The sequence below is a fragment of the Drosophila innubila genome (genome assembly GCF_004354385.1).
Source record: "Drosophila innubila isolate TH190305 chromosome 2L unlocalized genomic scaffold, UK_Dinn_1.0 4_B_2L, whole genome shotgun sequence".
Lineage (NCBI taxonomy): Eukaryota > Metazoa > Arthropoda > Insecta > Diptera > Drosophilidae > Drosophila > Drosophila innubila.
Genome location: NW_022995372.1, coordinates 8,257,000 through 8,274,143, shown reverse-complemented (window position 1 = coordinate 8,274,143; position 17,144 = coordinate 8,257,000). Strand labels below are relative to the sequence as shown.

General features: G+C 33.8%; 1 protein-coding gene across 1 annotated transcript in view; it reads right to left on the bottom strand.

Moving 5' to 3' along the window:
• Window positions 1-10,742: 10,742 nt before the first annotated feature.
• Window positions 10,743-17,144, bottom strand: part of LOC117794500 (neural-cadherin) — a 108,956-nt gene continuing 102,554 nt past the window's right edge. The window contains 3 exon segments of the mRNA XM_034635128.1: window positions 10,743-11,278; window positions 11,944-12,114; window positions 12,543-12,755. Of these exon segments, the coding sequence (XP_034491019.1) occupies window positions 11,157-11,278; window positions 11,944-12,114; window positions 12,543-12,755 (506 nt within the window). The 3' untranslated portion in view covers window positions 10,743-11,156.

Below are 17,144 nucleotides of genomic sequence, written 5' to 3'. Positions count from 1 at the left end.
GTAAAAATAATAAACGAAATGTTTAAATTATGCGTTTTTTGTAATTGACTCGAAAAACCCATATCCAATTCATATATTTATCCATGCAAAAAATAAAGAATAATATTAAGTAAAGTTAGCTGAAATTATATATTTTTAATTTACTTTTCATTTTCACAAACATTTACATCATATGACACACTGTGCCATTTTTCATTTCGTAAATTATATTACGAACTGGCATAATTGCGCTGATTAATTCCCATAAAGTAGCCCTGGACCCTATACGGGCTTTCCTTGCAGCTGACATCACACATGCAGACACATACATATAAATATTAATATATGAATTGCGGCAACAAAAGTTCATAACAGTGTGGAATTATAAGTGCGAATTAAACTTCTCTTTTCTTTTCTGTCATAACTTTAACTGTAATTGTTTTCATCAGCAACTGAAACTGAAACTCGGAAAATATAATTTATCTTACGGAAAATGGCGGATAATGTTTCTTAACTTCCTTGAAATGGGAGAAAGGAAAAGAACGCAGCCAACAAATTGAGTATAAATTTATTTTTGTTCTCCAACTGAGTATTAAATATTTGTATTTATGATAGGTTGGGTCCAAATTATACAGGTGTGCCCTACAAATCTAAAAAAGCGCTAAAGCAACCCAAAAGAAATTGTTGGTGTTCCTGAAAAAAACATTGCTTAAAAATGTCTAAAAAATTCTTGAAAGATTTGACAAAATGAAATATTTGTTAAATTATATTAAAATATCTTGAAATTGAATAAAAATTCAAAAAAATATGTTCAAATATATATAGAGTTTTAGTATTTTTATATCGAACACGCGATGCTTATCGACAATTTCGTGAAAAAAAGCAATTACCACTTTAACCAGCTGTTTTGTTCAATTAATAAGTAAGCAAAACAAATTTGCATGAATTATAATTGCAAAATGAAAATGTTTATTATTATAACTTTTTATAATTTTTGCACAGAAATCGAGCTGCTGATTTATTTCGGGTGAATGGCAAATGTCTTAACAGTTTCACAATTGTGCCACATTCAAATGTAAGCAAATTTGGCAAATGTGAGTGGTCGTGGAAATAGCCTATAAGATATGTAAGCTCATGTGGATTGCTTTCATTCAGTAATTCAAATGTAATGTTCTTAAGGCATTAGCCCATTAAATTTGATCTTTCCCATTTGTACTCCGCATTATCTGAATTTCAATGAACGACTGTTAAACAGTACAGCTTAGTTGCCACACCGTGCTCGACCTATTGTATGTCATGGCTTAATAGTGTTAAACAAAGCCTGGTGTAGTTGCATTATGAGGCGTAACCCACGGCATATGATAATCTAAGGTACTTGGATACTGTAAATTATAGTGGAGTATAAGCTAAGCTGATTTCTTAGAATTGGTTAATTGTCGAGGTAAGAGAAGAGTTCAATGCTGCTGAAGTAGATAATTTCTCATCAATCAAGACTGTTAAATGACTTAAGCTACTTAGCGACTCTGCAGTATGTGGTATTCAAAGCAAATCAATATATTTTATAAAATTGGATAATAGACAAAACCCGCAGCTAAGCGGTAAATGCATACCGCACTCCAAAGTCATTTGACAAACCCGAAAATCTAATAATCGTTCAAGCACTTACACTTTAAGCTGACGTTGTGTACGTGTGTGGGTGGGGGGCGGTGGTATTTGGGTAGGGTCATCTAGAGCAGAGGCAAAGACACCAATTAATATCACAAATAGTGGTTAACCGCTTGATGTTTAATATGTTCTCACTGCCAGCATTCGAATCTGTGCAAGGGACTTTGGCATGCAATTAAAAGGAGCTTAGGAAACAAATAGCCCAAAAACTCTTGGGGCACAATTAAGTGGTGCGTATTTTGATGTGGTCTACATTAGAGATGGGAGCGTGCTAGCATTTTTCATAGAATGCATGAAACGAACACGGAAACTCGTGACTTTTATTAAAAATTTAACACCTTTACTGATTGTTTCTTAATATTTCTTAAATTGTACAATTTTATTTACGTTTTACGTTTCTTAAAAGTGAAAAATTTGTTAAATAATGGTGGCATTCACCAGAAAACAAATATCACCCTGATCAAATATCACAAAAACTTTATGCTACTGATACTTCCTGGTGACCGCTTTGATACATTTCTTTTTCAACAGCTGATATTCGAATTATCGATAATAAAAGTAATGAACAGCGCAGATAGGAAATAAAATAAAAATAAATTGTATCTAATTAAAAAACTGCTCTTGCAGTTGCACATGTGTAATAAAGAAAACTTTCGATAAACATTTCATGTATTTCGATTAATATATCTGACGGGAGCAAAAAAATAGCACAAACTTGCAGTATTTATTTTTATGATACATGCTCAGGTATCATGATACACAAAATATATCCTTATATCCTCGCTAATCGTAGTCCTTAAATTATTTTTAATAAACGCCCTTTCTCCAGAAGCCGCAGATGGAGGCAGAAAGAGCAAACGTCTTAAGGAGAACAAATTATTAAATAGGGCCGGCTCGCACCCTAGCCGAAATTATTAAAAAAATTAATTTTTATGTGATTTTATCAAATTCCAAATTTAGCTTCATAAACATATCGTGTAGATAAAAAAGATTCGTAAATTATGTTAACAGTGAATTATTACAGAAATATTTTTTCAATCCATGAAAAAAGTAAGCGTGAAATCTTGCCTCTTGCGCCTTTTTGGGAGTACCGGGCTTCGGGCTTTTTGCTGCGGCCCGGGAATGCACGATTTTCATATCCGAAGCACGTAGTGTTTCATTTAATTAATATTCTTAATTTTTATAACAATCCAATTTTCTTACAAAGTTATTCTTGAACTAAATCGTCTGGATAAGTTGTTTTTAAAGCTTTGGCCGCAGCTTCTATATAGTTTCTGTCCTAAGTTTCAGCCATCTTATTCGGTGGCATGAAAATCTGCATAAAAAGATTCGATAGCAGAAATGGTCTTGAGGGTGGCATGACATTACGCCCAAGGACTTAGCGCCGAAAAAAGTTTTTGGCGTTATGTCCATTTTCATTTCGAATATTACGCTCAAATTAAGCTTTTTGTCCGAAATTAACATGTATGACAAAAGTTTTGTGCCTTATAATAGTCGGTGCCCAACTAAATATTATTTGTAGGCATGAGCTTCAACTTATATTTAATCGAATTTTAATATTATTATTATTTTTATTTATTTTATTTTTAAGTTGAAGAAAATAAAAAACAAACAAAAACATTTTTCTTTTCCTGCATGTAAGAAAGTCCGCTGGCTGTGCGCCTGGCAACCTCTATATTTAAGATTATGTTTCTAATAGGCTATTTCCACGACCACTCACGACCAAATGTGAAACTGTTAAGACACCCAAAGCAAATCAGCTGTTCGGCTTCTGTGCAGAAATTATAAAAAGCAGACAATAACAACATTTTAATATTTATTATGATATTATAATTGGCGCAAATTTAATGCCTACCGATTTTATTGATGAAAACAGCTGGTTAAGGTGATAATTGCTTTTTTTTTACGAGTTTATCGATAAACATCGCGTGTTCGTTAAAAAAATACTGAAATTCACCGGGGCGAATGGCAAAAAAACGGCTCATTCATTATGAATGCGCCAAAATGATCATTCGTATTTTGTACTGAAATGAAGTCCACATTTGGGCCAAATGATGAAAATGGCGTCGAATGAGCCAAATGTGCTGTCGTAGAAATAGGCTATTATAGCTATTATAGTGTTATTATCCAATTGCTTCACGACATTTGTCCGTCTCTAGTTATACTGCCAAACTGTTGCCTGAAGCCTGTCAAGAGACGTGCTTCATTTGGATTTATGCAAATGTGTGGAAAACCAAATAGTAATGAAAATTTTGTCGCTACATGAAGCGCATCCAGTATTTGCTCCATTTTCTTTTACTATTTTTACTTTTACGTCTTTTTGTTGTATTATTTGCATATGTTGTGAGAAGGTTCTTTTGGAGTGTCCTATTGCCTGGTGCGTGCCTGAGGTTTTATACGCATTCATTAAGCAATTTGTAGCCATAAAATTTAATATGTTTGCTATGCTATTTGTCTAATTCTTGTCATGACACAGGCTCTGTGTCCCTCGTTTGGGGTCCACATTGTGCGTTTAACCCTTGACCTTTGATTGACTGACAAGTTGGCCTTAACGAGCGACCGGCACAAAAGTGGGACATGGAAAATGGAACTGGCCGCTATCAAGTCCATGATTGTTGCTTAAATTGTTCCTGTTCAACTTTCTGTCTGGGTTTCTTCAAGAAAAAGGCTGAAACCAAATGAAATTTTGTGGCTCCTTCTGCTGTTGCTCTGCTTATAAGTATTTCCGTGCTGTGCACACGCGTGCGCCTAGTTAAACGTAGCCCCTTTATTTCGTTTCTATCGTCCTCGCCCCCGCACCTTTTATCCCGGCATCTTTCTCATGCCGCCTGATCCACTCTCTGTTACTCTGACAGTGTGTTGATTTTCGCTTTTGGGATATGTAACATGTTACGTTTTTTAAATATATCCTGTACACAACCAGCCTTGGGGTATTTATCAACTGTGAAAATAGCAAAGCAGTCTTACCTTTATCCGCTTTACAGGGTAGCTGTGAGTCGTACTATTTTGTTTTTCTGTTGCAATACGTGCAACATTGGATTTTCTAACCGTTTTCCAACCGATTTTTTTGTTAATACCCTGTACCAGAAAATTGACTGTGTTTATTTGCTTGATGACGCCATTGTCTGAGGAATGAGTAAATGAAAAAAAAAACTGTTTGAGTTAAGGGGATTCTCGATGGAATAGACTCTGTTTAAAAGCTATTTTTTGAAGAAACTGAAAAAGCACAGCAAACGGTGTACAGAGTATCTCCTAGTCAGGCATTGCCACTTTATCGTATTCAGACTGCTTTTTTGTTATGCTCCTGTTGTCTTGAAGCATTTCATTTCATTTGAAAGCGACAAATTGTGCGTGTTGACTATAGGAAATGAATGTCGTCTGTGTGACATGTTGGCAAAATATTGAAATGTGTTAGCTGGGGAAAAAAGAAAAAAGCAAAAAATGGAAAAAATGAAAAGGCAGATGACGTGTGCTTATCCTGTGGGCGAATGTGTAGCGTGCTTTTGGGCGCAGATTCAGAATGCAAGATATATTTGTTGTTAAAGGTCACATTGTCAAGTCATGTTTAAGAGCGGAATTCTGGAGGAATTTCACTAACGTTTAGAAATGAACTAAAGTCTTAAATCACAACAGTTTACCCGAACATTAAAATGTGTTTACTGTGTCCAGCCAGTTGCGAAATCAAAGTCAGCTTTTTGCAAATATTTATGCAATTGTCTGTAATCTTTTATCAGGTGGACCAGCATTCAAATGGAATACACACAAACAAACTTTGTGTGAGGAAGCGAAAGCCAATAGACTTCTAAACAACCTCAGGTCAGACTAAAGACCGTAGCATAATATATATATATATATAACATATATATCCGTATCCCAATTGGTTTGCACTATCAGCAAATAAAGCCAACACCATCTACAAATATACTTACACAAGCTACCCACACGCATACTCCTATATGCTCACACACACACAAACACACACACTTGCATTTACACAATAACAAACAACTGTTAGTATGTAAAAAATCTTTTAGCCCCTAGCAAAAAATTCCAAAACAAATATTGTGTGGGTTTTCCTTGTCGCATTCTTTTTAAAAATTGCAAAGCAAAAAAAGAGCATGGTTGCCTTTGAGAACGGATTTGGTCCTCTGCGACTTCATTTTGGCATTTTTATGGACAAAGGTTGTTGTAGCTAAGGGGTGTGAGAAAATAAAAATCTTGCGCAGCCACAAAACAAATATAATAAACGGGACTCTCAGTCCTTGGTGGTGACAGTGTTACCGATGCCTTTGTTGCCGCCAATGAAGCATCAAATTTACAATATTATTGCTCCCTGTTGAACATTTATCTCCGCGATCCACCAACTGCTCATTCCTTCTCTAAGTCCTGCCATTTTATACGATTTTGTCGCAAGTTTAAGCAATTGTTTAAAGCTGAAAACGAATTGCGCATACAACAAGTTGAACGTCGGCCAGTTCAATGACTAATACCAGATAATATTTTAAAGGCGCAATTTGTGCAAACTATTTTAGCTGGCAGTATTAAAGTATTAAACGCAACTTTGTAGACAATTAAATTTGAAAACTTTCAATGATGTTTTATGAAATCATCCTGAAAATGTGCAACACGTGTTTAGAAGGCAATGCTTATTGATATAACATTTGTTTACCATCTTCAAAGTGTTTTGAATTTTCCAAATTTCAAAAGGGGTAAAGTATTTGCATTAAAATCGAAACCAAGCTGCAGAGGTAAACATTATTTGAACGTAATTAATTAAAATTCATTGCTTTTAAAGGCCAAACCATAATCAAATTGACATTCCGCTTGAATACCGGTCCAGTTGTGACAGAGCTATGAACCTTTGACCTATCAACTATTCAAGTTAAAATTTTTGTTCAATGTGGCATGATTTTTTACAGATGTTTAAACACATCTTTTCCTTGCTGATTTAAAAAGGCGTCGGTGCGTGTTTATCGATTGATGAGAGCATGCTTCTGAATGTTGCTTTCCAATTCTTGCTCAAATATTTATGAACAATATCGGGCTGTTTGTGGAGAGCTCGTTCATCATATCTAATAAGTTTGCTATATTTTGTTGACGCCCAACCCTGGAATGGAGTTTGCGGCGTTGCTCATTTGCAGTAAAAATCCTAGTTATTGACCCACGGCATTCGAGTGAAGCAAATTGTATTGATTTTGGTTGAGTAACTTTATGACGGCAGTCATCTTACTTAGTTGTCGTTTCCTCTTTTTATCCATTTCTTTATTCTTTCTGTTTTCTCTTTTTACTGCAGGTTGTTAAATAAATCAAAGAATTTTACTTAAGTGCTGCACTTTATGGAATAACTTTCCCCGGCAAACTCACAGTAGGAAGAAGGCACTAAATTTAGATAAATATATATTTTAAAAAGCAAATTAAGCATTTGTCGATTGGATTTGCCCCTTTTTTTGTTGGTCGTGTCCGTTGAACACTTGACCTTAAATGAAAATTCATTTTTAATTGGTTTTCCATATAACGTTACAGATTCTTTATTTAGTTGTTCTTTTTGTTTTCGCTTTTCATTTTTTTTGCATTTTTTGCTTTTATAATAATTTCGTTTAGTATAATTGCAGTTGTTTGTGTGGTTTTCTGTATTTCTGTCTGTATAAATGTATGTGTTTATGAATGTGTTTGTGTGTGTGTAAATTGCCTTATCTTAAGATTTTTCCCATTTTTCGACTTTTACCGTAATCTGCTTACAATTTCGACATTTTCATAATATTTAACAGTATTTTCCATCTGTTTTCTTTTCTTCTCCTCATTTTATTTCATGTAGCTCGCATTGCAAATGCCATGAGCTATCGATTTTGCATCTCTTTATTATATTTTACTTATTTTTGCTTGCAGTGTACTTTTAATATTAGTCGTAATTTATTCATAAATTTTAATACTAGTTGCCATTTGTTATATTTATTTTACTTCATTTTTGTTTTTGCTTTCGTTATTTATTTTAATTTCCTTTTGTTTTTACTAGTATTTTTAAAGTGATTTTACATAATAATGTACTTATATGCAAATTTATCTAAAACTGCATTTGAAATCGGCTTTTGGTTTTTTGTTGGTTTTCTGATTTTCTGTTCATTTTTCTTTTACGTTTTCCATACTATTTGACTCAATGTGATGCGTTTTTTATAATGGGTTTTTGCTTTTGTTGTTGTTGTTGTTGGTAAAAAATGCATACATTATAAATACATAGTTATCAAATTGTATGTTGTCTGTATATGTGTGTGCGTGAGTGTTTGTATATGTGTATTGGTTTATATGAAGTTTCAGTGCATAATTTATTTATAGTTTATTTACTCGAATATGCCTCTAACTTACGTTACAAAATATATAACAAATATGTGTATAAATGAGTGTATAATTTATTTTCCTTTCTAATATTTTCTCTCCGTTTCTCATTCTACTTATCATCCCTATTTTTCTTCCCGTTAATGTGCTGCTGTTTTATAAATATAAAATTTATCCGTACTGTAACCATGTCTGGCTCTCGGAAAGTACGATTAATCGGCCTATACATACCCATAAATGCAAATTTAAAACCGAAAAAGATTATCCCGAAAATATATCTGGCAAAGAAGCTAACATTAATTTTCATTAATTTCAATCAAAAGTTTCGTTGAATTTGCTTTAAAAGTCTTTACTAAAATCAAATTATCAATTGGCAGTGTTAAGACATCGTGTTATTGCTGTACTGTTGTTAGAAGAATCTCAAAATGAACTCCATGCAATCAATATGAAAATTCTCATTTATCGATTCAAGTGTATATAAACTTTTAACAGTTAATGTGCTTTAAAATGTACTCTTTATGAATTTAAACAAGTACAGCAAAGTTGCATTTAATATTAGTTTTCATTTTTGTTTGTTTATTTCCTCTTTTAAATATTCTTTTCGCTGTATGGTTTAACAATTACGTTAAAATCTTTGCACTTTTCAATAGTCAACTCTTTTTGTAGTTTACTTTAGGATTTTGTTTAGGTTTCTCTTCACTTTTGTTTTCGTTTCGATCTAATGAAAGCTGCGTACCTGCCTACAGCGGAGGGTAGACGAGAATTAAAAAATAATTGGCTTTTGCCTGGAAAACACTAAGATTTTAGTATGTACTATGTTTCCTTATGTGGTTGCTGTCACTTCTGTACTTTCGGTTTTATTTTAAATTGCTTAACTTAGCTGATTTTTCAATGCACAAATAACACAGAAAATCAGCGGAGAAATAAACTTTTATTGTAGCTACGAACTGGATCTCAATGTTCAATACTTTAGCTTACAGGCGTGATCCGGATTTCACTTTGTCATCAATTTCACAGGCATAACAATTTGGACTTTCGTCGAACCATATTTAGATATTCTTCAAGTTTTTAAAAATAACTCTAATGTCTTGTGATTACCTCCACTATCTCATCAATGAAATAATAGAGACAGATATCAGAGTTTTTCAGATTCAAGCGATGATGTTAAGAGTATACTCGACTTATTTTCTGTGAATTTCGTGTAAAAGTAAAGTCCGGAACATGCCTGTAAATTTTGTAATGTGTGGCTTTCGTGTATATACGTACTGTATGCACGTGTATGTACGCACTATGTATGCAACAAATGAAACAATGAACATTTTGGTTATTATATTAAATTGCACTCATAACTGTGGCTTAACTTGTGGATTTGGTTTTGACATTGCGTTGCCTAAAAGAATTCCAGGCGAATCTTTATTGCACGGCCTCTTGAATTGATGCAAAAAAATAAACTAGCCAAATAACAATTTGCTGTTGTATTTCTTTCCTTTATATTCGTATTTTGTCGAGTGGAAAAGTTTTTTTTAAATGCAGTTGGTTTGGTTTTGTATTAGTTTTTGTACGAGTAGTATTCATACACATATATATGTTATATGTATATGTTTATGAAAAATGAAATGTGGTTTGAATGTTGTCATCCGTAATTATTTTCGTTTATTTTTCGAAGTTAGTTTAAATGACTTAATAAGACTGTAGGCTCTGCTACCAATTTCGTATGCTTTAATTACTTGCTTTACGTGCTAAAACTAATAATATATACAATGTAAAATACTTTTCTATACCATATAATAATGATTTCATTTTTATTTTTTATTTGTTTTCTTTTGAAGTATTCCATTTAATTATATCAATTGCGCTAAGTTCATCTAAAGGTAATTTCTCTTTTTTCATCATTTATTCGCTAGCAGCTGCTAGTTACACTTATTTCTGTGTGTTAAGAGATTTAGCTTAATTTTGTTTTAGAATATCATTTGTAGGAGTATTTTATGTTTAAAAGGACTGTGCCCAGTTTTCACTTTGTAGCAATACCTTTAAGTTGTGTGGTAGTAAGTCAATTTAATTTTAAATTCTTCAAAAGGTTATAGAATACTTTTTGTGAAAGTCATACAATTGTGGAACTGGGGAACAGGGACTTGAGTTTAAGTTATTTATTTTTTGTTGGCTGTGAAAGAAACAGTTGCTGCTTAGTTCGCCCGCGATTTTTTCGGTGTATTTCCGATTATAATTTTAAATTTTAGTGATACACTCAAATGTGGCGGACACACATGAAACGCACTATAATTCCAGTTAAAATTTTTTAATATAATTATATAGTATATATATTAATTATGTTCTTTGTTTTTTTTTTTTTTTTGTATGTATATATGTACTTGTTATGATGGAACGAAAACAGTCTTTGGGTATTCATTTTTTATGTAAAGTTTTAATTGTATTTAATTGTAAATCTTAGAAAATAATTATAAGTCAAAACAATTTAATACTCATTTAAGTAAATTTAATAAAATAAAAATGAAATTATAAAAAAAACGTGTCTGAGAGTTTCGCTTGGCCTCTGACCTAAATGACTTGCATGGAAGCCAAACGGAAATCACTTAAATATTATAACTTATAAAATAATAATTACAATAATTACTGAAATCTAAAATAATATGCACAACAAATATATTTTTGTTCATCTCTTTCGCACAAACACACAAAATTATCGTTCGAATTTCATGCACACATCTAAACTAAGCTTTGGTATGCTCTCTCATTCATTTTCTCTTTTAAATCTCAATTCTCTTTAATCTGCAAATTCATAGCAAATTTCTAACGCAATTTGAATTCTTACGTCCACACACTTAATAAATTAATTATAATAATTATTAAAGTTAAATGGTGATGAAGTATTTTTACAAATGTCATTTTGTGTGTTTAAAGTTTTTCTCTCATTTTTCTTTACGATGTCTGTTCATTTTGTATTCTCTTTGAAATAACTTAAGGGTTTTGCCAACGCCAGCTGGATGCTTCTTTGGTTGCGTTTCTTTGTGTGTAATTCAGCTGGGGATCTCGGTTTCTGTTTATCTAGATCGTCTATTCATCTCCTCAACTGTCGTGTTGAAATTTAAATGCAACTTTTGTGGCTACTTAACTGCGTTCTTGTTACTGGTATTCACATATTCCGTCTCGTTTTGACTCTTAACTTACAATTCGAGCTCGGTGTTATGCGGATTGGGCGCCTCCGGGCCATACATGTTGGCCAGTTTATCGAATCTCGGCCCCCAAGCTCCGAGGTAGTCGTACTCCTGTTGCTCATCGTCGGTACCTGCAATGATTGTGTATCAAACGGTAAATATAGGAATTTCCTCATTTAACCTGGTCCGGATTCTCATGTTCAAGTTAATGTTTATATGCAATTCGTATCGAATAATTTCATTACGTATATTCAAAGCTAAGAAATAAACAACATTTAAACGTCTTACTTAAACGCAATAACTTAAGCATGAGAAAAATATGACCTTAAAGTCTATATAAAATGTATCATGCATAATTACTAGTGTGTTTTATTTTTTTAATATTTTGAATTTTTATAAAGTGTATTGAATAATTTTACACCCAATATTCAGCGGTTACTTAAGCATGAGAAAAATATGACCTTAAAGTCTATATAAAATGTTTCATGCATAATTACTAGTGTGTTTTATTTTTTTAATATTTTGAATTTTTATAAAGTGTATTGAATAATTTTACACCCAATATTCAGCGGTTTTTGAGCGTTGTTGCCCTGAAAATGTCAAAAAGAATTAGAACAGTAAATAAAGGCAACAGTCTAGGTTTTTTTTACTACATTGTAGCCTACTTTTTTGTTGGGGAGCACAGCTACAATGGCTGCCAACTATATCGTGCCAGTTTTGCCGGATATTGGGTGCAAAATCTAGTCATGGTGATTTCTGAAATACTATGACAGTCATAATCAAAAAGTTTACCCACCTGAGGCCAACGAGCTAAGCGAACCGGCTGTACTGCCGCCTCCCTCATATGCATAATTACGCAAATCATCGAAGGGCGGAGCATTTGGATCGCCATCGGCTCGCTTTTTATGCTCCTCGATGAACATGCCCACATTAGGCTCCTGGCCGGGCATAAGCGTCATCACGGGATCTGTAATTAATGTGAACAAATATTGATGTAAACATGTTAGCAAGTTCTGTAATGAAAGCAATAATGAACGGAATAATATTAAAAGCAATTTAATTCAAGCCCAATTTGGATTCTGATTATTGTACTGAAATTTGCGCAGTGATTTTTTAACGAATTACGAGAGCGCTAAAAGGGGATTATTAAATTCTTGATTGACTTTGGAAAATGTACTCGCAGAGTCGAAATAAAATTATTATCGCAGTTGGAACTAAATAATCCAATAAGCTCACTTCACAGATTTTTAGTTTTTATTTATTTTAAATTAAACTTCAAAAACTATGAAATCTAATTCGGAATTTCGAATGATGTATTAAAGTGCCTAGGTTCAGTCAATTAAAAATGGTTTAAAAAATCAAATATACAAAAATGGACAATTGAATTGCACTTACACATAATTGGCATTTTCATAGGCGCCAATTCAGGTGGCATTGGGCCACCGATTGGTATCTGCAATGGCGTTATATCAAAGGCGGTCATATCATCCTCACCGCCGCCTTCATCATCATAATTGATGATGTTCTCTCGCACGTCATCATCGGGTCCTGGATATTTGATATGCGCCTCCCGACGTCGATTGTAGACCACAAATACAAGAACGAGTACTGTGCGAATAGACGAATGCATCTCAATTAGTCAGCATACATATTGTGTTCTGCGTATCAACTCGTCGTATATGCAACAACAAACTAAATTAAATAAACTTCGTTTTAGCATGCATAAGCCAATTAAATGGCGATTTTTACTCGTAACGTAAAGCAATTTCACAGCGGAGAGTGCAGCAAAATGCTGCCTGAAAAATCTGTGCTATCTGCTCGCTTAACCATTTCCACAAAAAAATAGAAAGATTCTTAATTAAATTCTTACAAAAAAAAAATAAATAAAATATAAGGGAATTGCATAAAATGTGCTGTAAGCAATATAGAAAAAAACACGCGCGACTTTACCAAAAAAAAGAAAAAACAAAAAACTAAAGAAGGAACGATGAAAAAAAAAGAAATATGAACAAACAAATAAGGCACAGATTGTCCCAGTTTCTGTTGAGTTTGTAGCTGTAACTGTAACTGTGGCCAAGTCAAAATTGTTGGCCAAAATGGCAAATCGAGCTGCAGGCGCACCATTGCCTTCCTTTCTTTCTCCGTCTCTATCTCTCTCTCTCTCTCTCTCTCTCTTTGTCTCTCATCTTGGCCAACTTGTTGTCCTGTTTCGCTTGCTGTTTTCTAATTTTGTGTGCGCGTATTTCAACATATTGCAGCATCTGTTGCACAGTCGTAAAGTTTTTCTTTTTTTTCGTTTCCACCGCAGCCGTAGAAGTTGGCCCCAAGTAATTTGCCTGGCCAAGACACAGGGCCAAAACAAGGGAGTGAGAAAAGAGGGAGAGAGGTAGAGTCACAACTTGGTCAGGGCAGCTGGCAATGGCCCCAAAATGGACGTCGCGTATAGTAATTGCAATTATTGTGTTACTCAAATTCACATTTCTCGGTTTCCTCTTAACTTCTTTTTTCTTTATTCTTTTTAATATACGTATTTGTTGTTTAAATAACATTCCGTTGATTTAAAAATAACAACATTTCGCTCATTGAATAAACTTAAATTAATGTTTATCGGTTGGCCACATGTAATTTGCGGAAACGACTTTTGATATTTGTCACGGCCACTTATAAAGGGCGTTCCAGCCAGTGAACCTAGTGGGCGTGGCGAAATGGTGAATGAATGGGTTAATTAATTTTCAGGCGCTGGCAATTATATAAATACTTAAATTATATTCATACGAGTAAAAGTTTCGTTTCAGCTCTGAAGACCAATCCATTTCATGTTTTATATTTATTTAAAAAGGTTGGCTATTTTAATAAGAAAGTCGATTTAAAATTCAAATGAAAATGGAGCAGATTTTGAAACGAAAGGCTTAAGTGGCTAAAGCAAGGATATATATACAAATCGCTTAAATTAGGGCATGTTCCGATTTTTTAAATCGTATCTACTTCATTTAATAATAATAAAATGATAAACTTAGTATATGGACTTTAAGCATAATTTGAATTGAGAACATGCAATAAATGAACGGTTATAATTAATTGCAAACGAAATTATTAAGGTTAATTTCCTTAAAACTGAAAATAAATATAATTAAAAAGAATTTAACCCATTATTTAATGGACATATTAAAATACCTCATTTTAAAGGTTAAACACATTTTTTTTCGCATATTGTAAAGGAAGTTTTAAAACAGAGCAGACAGCTTTCGTTTTCTAGGTTCTTAAAATAAATGTCCTTTTTGGCCATGCTAGATTTTGCCAGGACTAACTTACTATCACCTGTGTGTTTGTTCTAAAGCGTATATGTTAGTTTACAGTTACTTAACCTTAAGTTAGGCGGAGTTGCTCTTACACCTTTCACCTTTCACATTACTCTTCTTTTCTCGTATCCCTTGTCGTCTGTGGTATACTTACATATCAATGTGCTTAGGCAAAGAAAGAGTGCAATAATAAAATCACGCGATGGTGTCAACACCCCAGAGGCCAATAACTCCAGTTCACAGTGCATGCCGGTGAAGCCCAAAGGACAATGGCATTCGTATTTCTTTGGCGGATGATGATCGCGACAACGTCCTCCATTGCGGCAGGGGAACAGCAAGCATTCATTCTCGTTGACGCAAGTGCTCCCAGAGACCTTATAGCCCGCAGGACATCTAAACGTGACAATGGAGCGAGCGTACCAAGCGTATCGATGTTGACAGTCCGCAAAGTTTCATTTCATAAGGTGTATGAATAGTGTGTGTGTGTGTGTGTGTGTGTGTGCATGTGTGTGTGGAGTTGTTGTTGAATTAAACAAAAGGGGATTATTTAAAAATTTGTTTGTTCATCATTCAATGCAAGGGAATTGTGTATAGTCATGGTCACATAAGTAACACGAAATATGAATAGGTACAACATTTTTTAATATTAATATAAGATATAAGAAACAAAAGTTTAAGGGGATATCATAGTCTATTAATAGATGGCGAAAATTAACTATGACAAAAAACATGAGAAAAAAATATAGAAAAAAAAGTTCTTTCTTTTACGCTATTTATGTGACCATAGCTGTATGTGTATAGTTGTATCTGTGTAGATTTATCTGTGTTACGCTTGCTTTGCTTTGTTCGTTATTCACGTTTGTTATACGCGTCGTTATGAAACTGGAACTTTGTTTAGCTTCTCCTCACAGCAAATTGTATCCGTATGCAATATACGTACGTTTGAATGAGTGTTGGAGTGTGTGTAGAAACTGTCGAAAAGTCTTATAGAACGTTCGGGTTTCCCTTCGCATTTTCCACAGCACAGTTTGGCAGCTTAAGATTTTCCCTTTGGTCTGACAAACTTTATGCATTGTCTTCGGTATAAAACACCCTACAAATGTCACAACGTATTTTCTACCCATACTCCCATATTGGTAACATGCAACTTAAGTGCACTTTTGTTTTTACACTTGCATTTGTTGTTGTTTTATTGTTATGATTATGATGCAATTGTTGTAGAATTGAATAAAGTTTTTGGCCCTTTCTTTTGGGCAACTGCATTGGGTTTTTTGGCATTTGAATACCTTTGACACTTCTATAAGTTTGTTTTGATTAGTTTGCTTGCACATGCGGTGGGAATTGACATGTTTTGCAGGTGTCCCCCGAAGCGGAAATGTGTGTGACCTTCGCTGAGATCCTTTAAAATTCTTGAAAAGCTATTAGTTTGCTCTTTCAGGCGAAACGCAGCAAAGTTTCTGCCCTTCTTTCTCCCCGTTCTACTTATTACTCCTACTCTACATACTCACTATCTTACTCTCTCTCTCTGAGGCTATTACAATGCTCGAGTTGTTTCTCATCCGAAAACTTTGTCGTAGTTATACTTTTCAATTTCTTTTTCGAGGGCTTTTACTTCTTTTTTTTCAATTTCACTTCATTTTCCACTTTGCTGCTCTTATTTTGTGTAACGCAAATGAAAAAATAATGATAAAAATTGCAGGATTACTTATTGTTTCGCATTTTATTAAATTTTTGTTTGTTCATTTTTTTCTTTTTTGTTAATAGGAAGAAAAGTCAAGAGACAATGTCTTCTGAATACTTTTCAAATGCAGACATAAGACACTTAACTGATATATTGACGATTATTGGCAAATGCCAGAGACTTTGCCAAATACTTTTGATCAAAACGAGCTAACAAATCGCACAAAAGCGCCACACAGCGGCCAGTGGCAGCCGCACAAAAAAAAAACGGACAGCAAAAAAACTTTCACACTAAATCAGCGGCAGTTTTGCAGAAGGCAAAAAAAAAAACAAAAGAAATAAAAAGTTCGCATAGTTTTCTTCTATATATATATATCTATATATATATATATATATATATATATATATATATATTTTTTTTTTTTTTCTTTACTGCGATTGCTCCCAAGTGCGTAGTTTAAGCTGATCAAAAGTGGGTACTTGATAATTCTCTTTAGTTCTGCACCGCTTTTTGCCTTTCTATTTTACTTTGTAACTTTGCCATATTTTACGTCATTAAGTTTTACTTAAAGTTAGCAGGAAACAATTTGCTTTTTTCCAGCTTTTTTACTTGTTCTTTGAACGTTATTTATCTACAAATGTGCAAACAGTGAGAAGACGTATGTGTAATGTGTGCTCCCTGCAGCGGAAAATGCTCTCAAGTTGTATTTAATAGAAAATTCGCCAAAAATAGACGAAACGAAAGCAAATCCTCGCGGGCCAACACGAATGAAACTGGCAGGTCTCCTTTGAGCTGTCTACCTAAAACCAACTACAATTCTAACTCCCAACTTGTGACTTCTTCTTCTGACTTCCTTTTCAGCTCGTCTCTATCTGTTTTCTTGCTTTCGTTTCATTGTGATTTTTGGAAATGCCACAGCTTAAATCTGCCATTGCCAAGTCCCAAGTCCCAAGTTTTGGCCTTGCCTTGGCTCTCGTCCTGATGGGCAACTTGTATCTTTGACTGCACATTTATTAT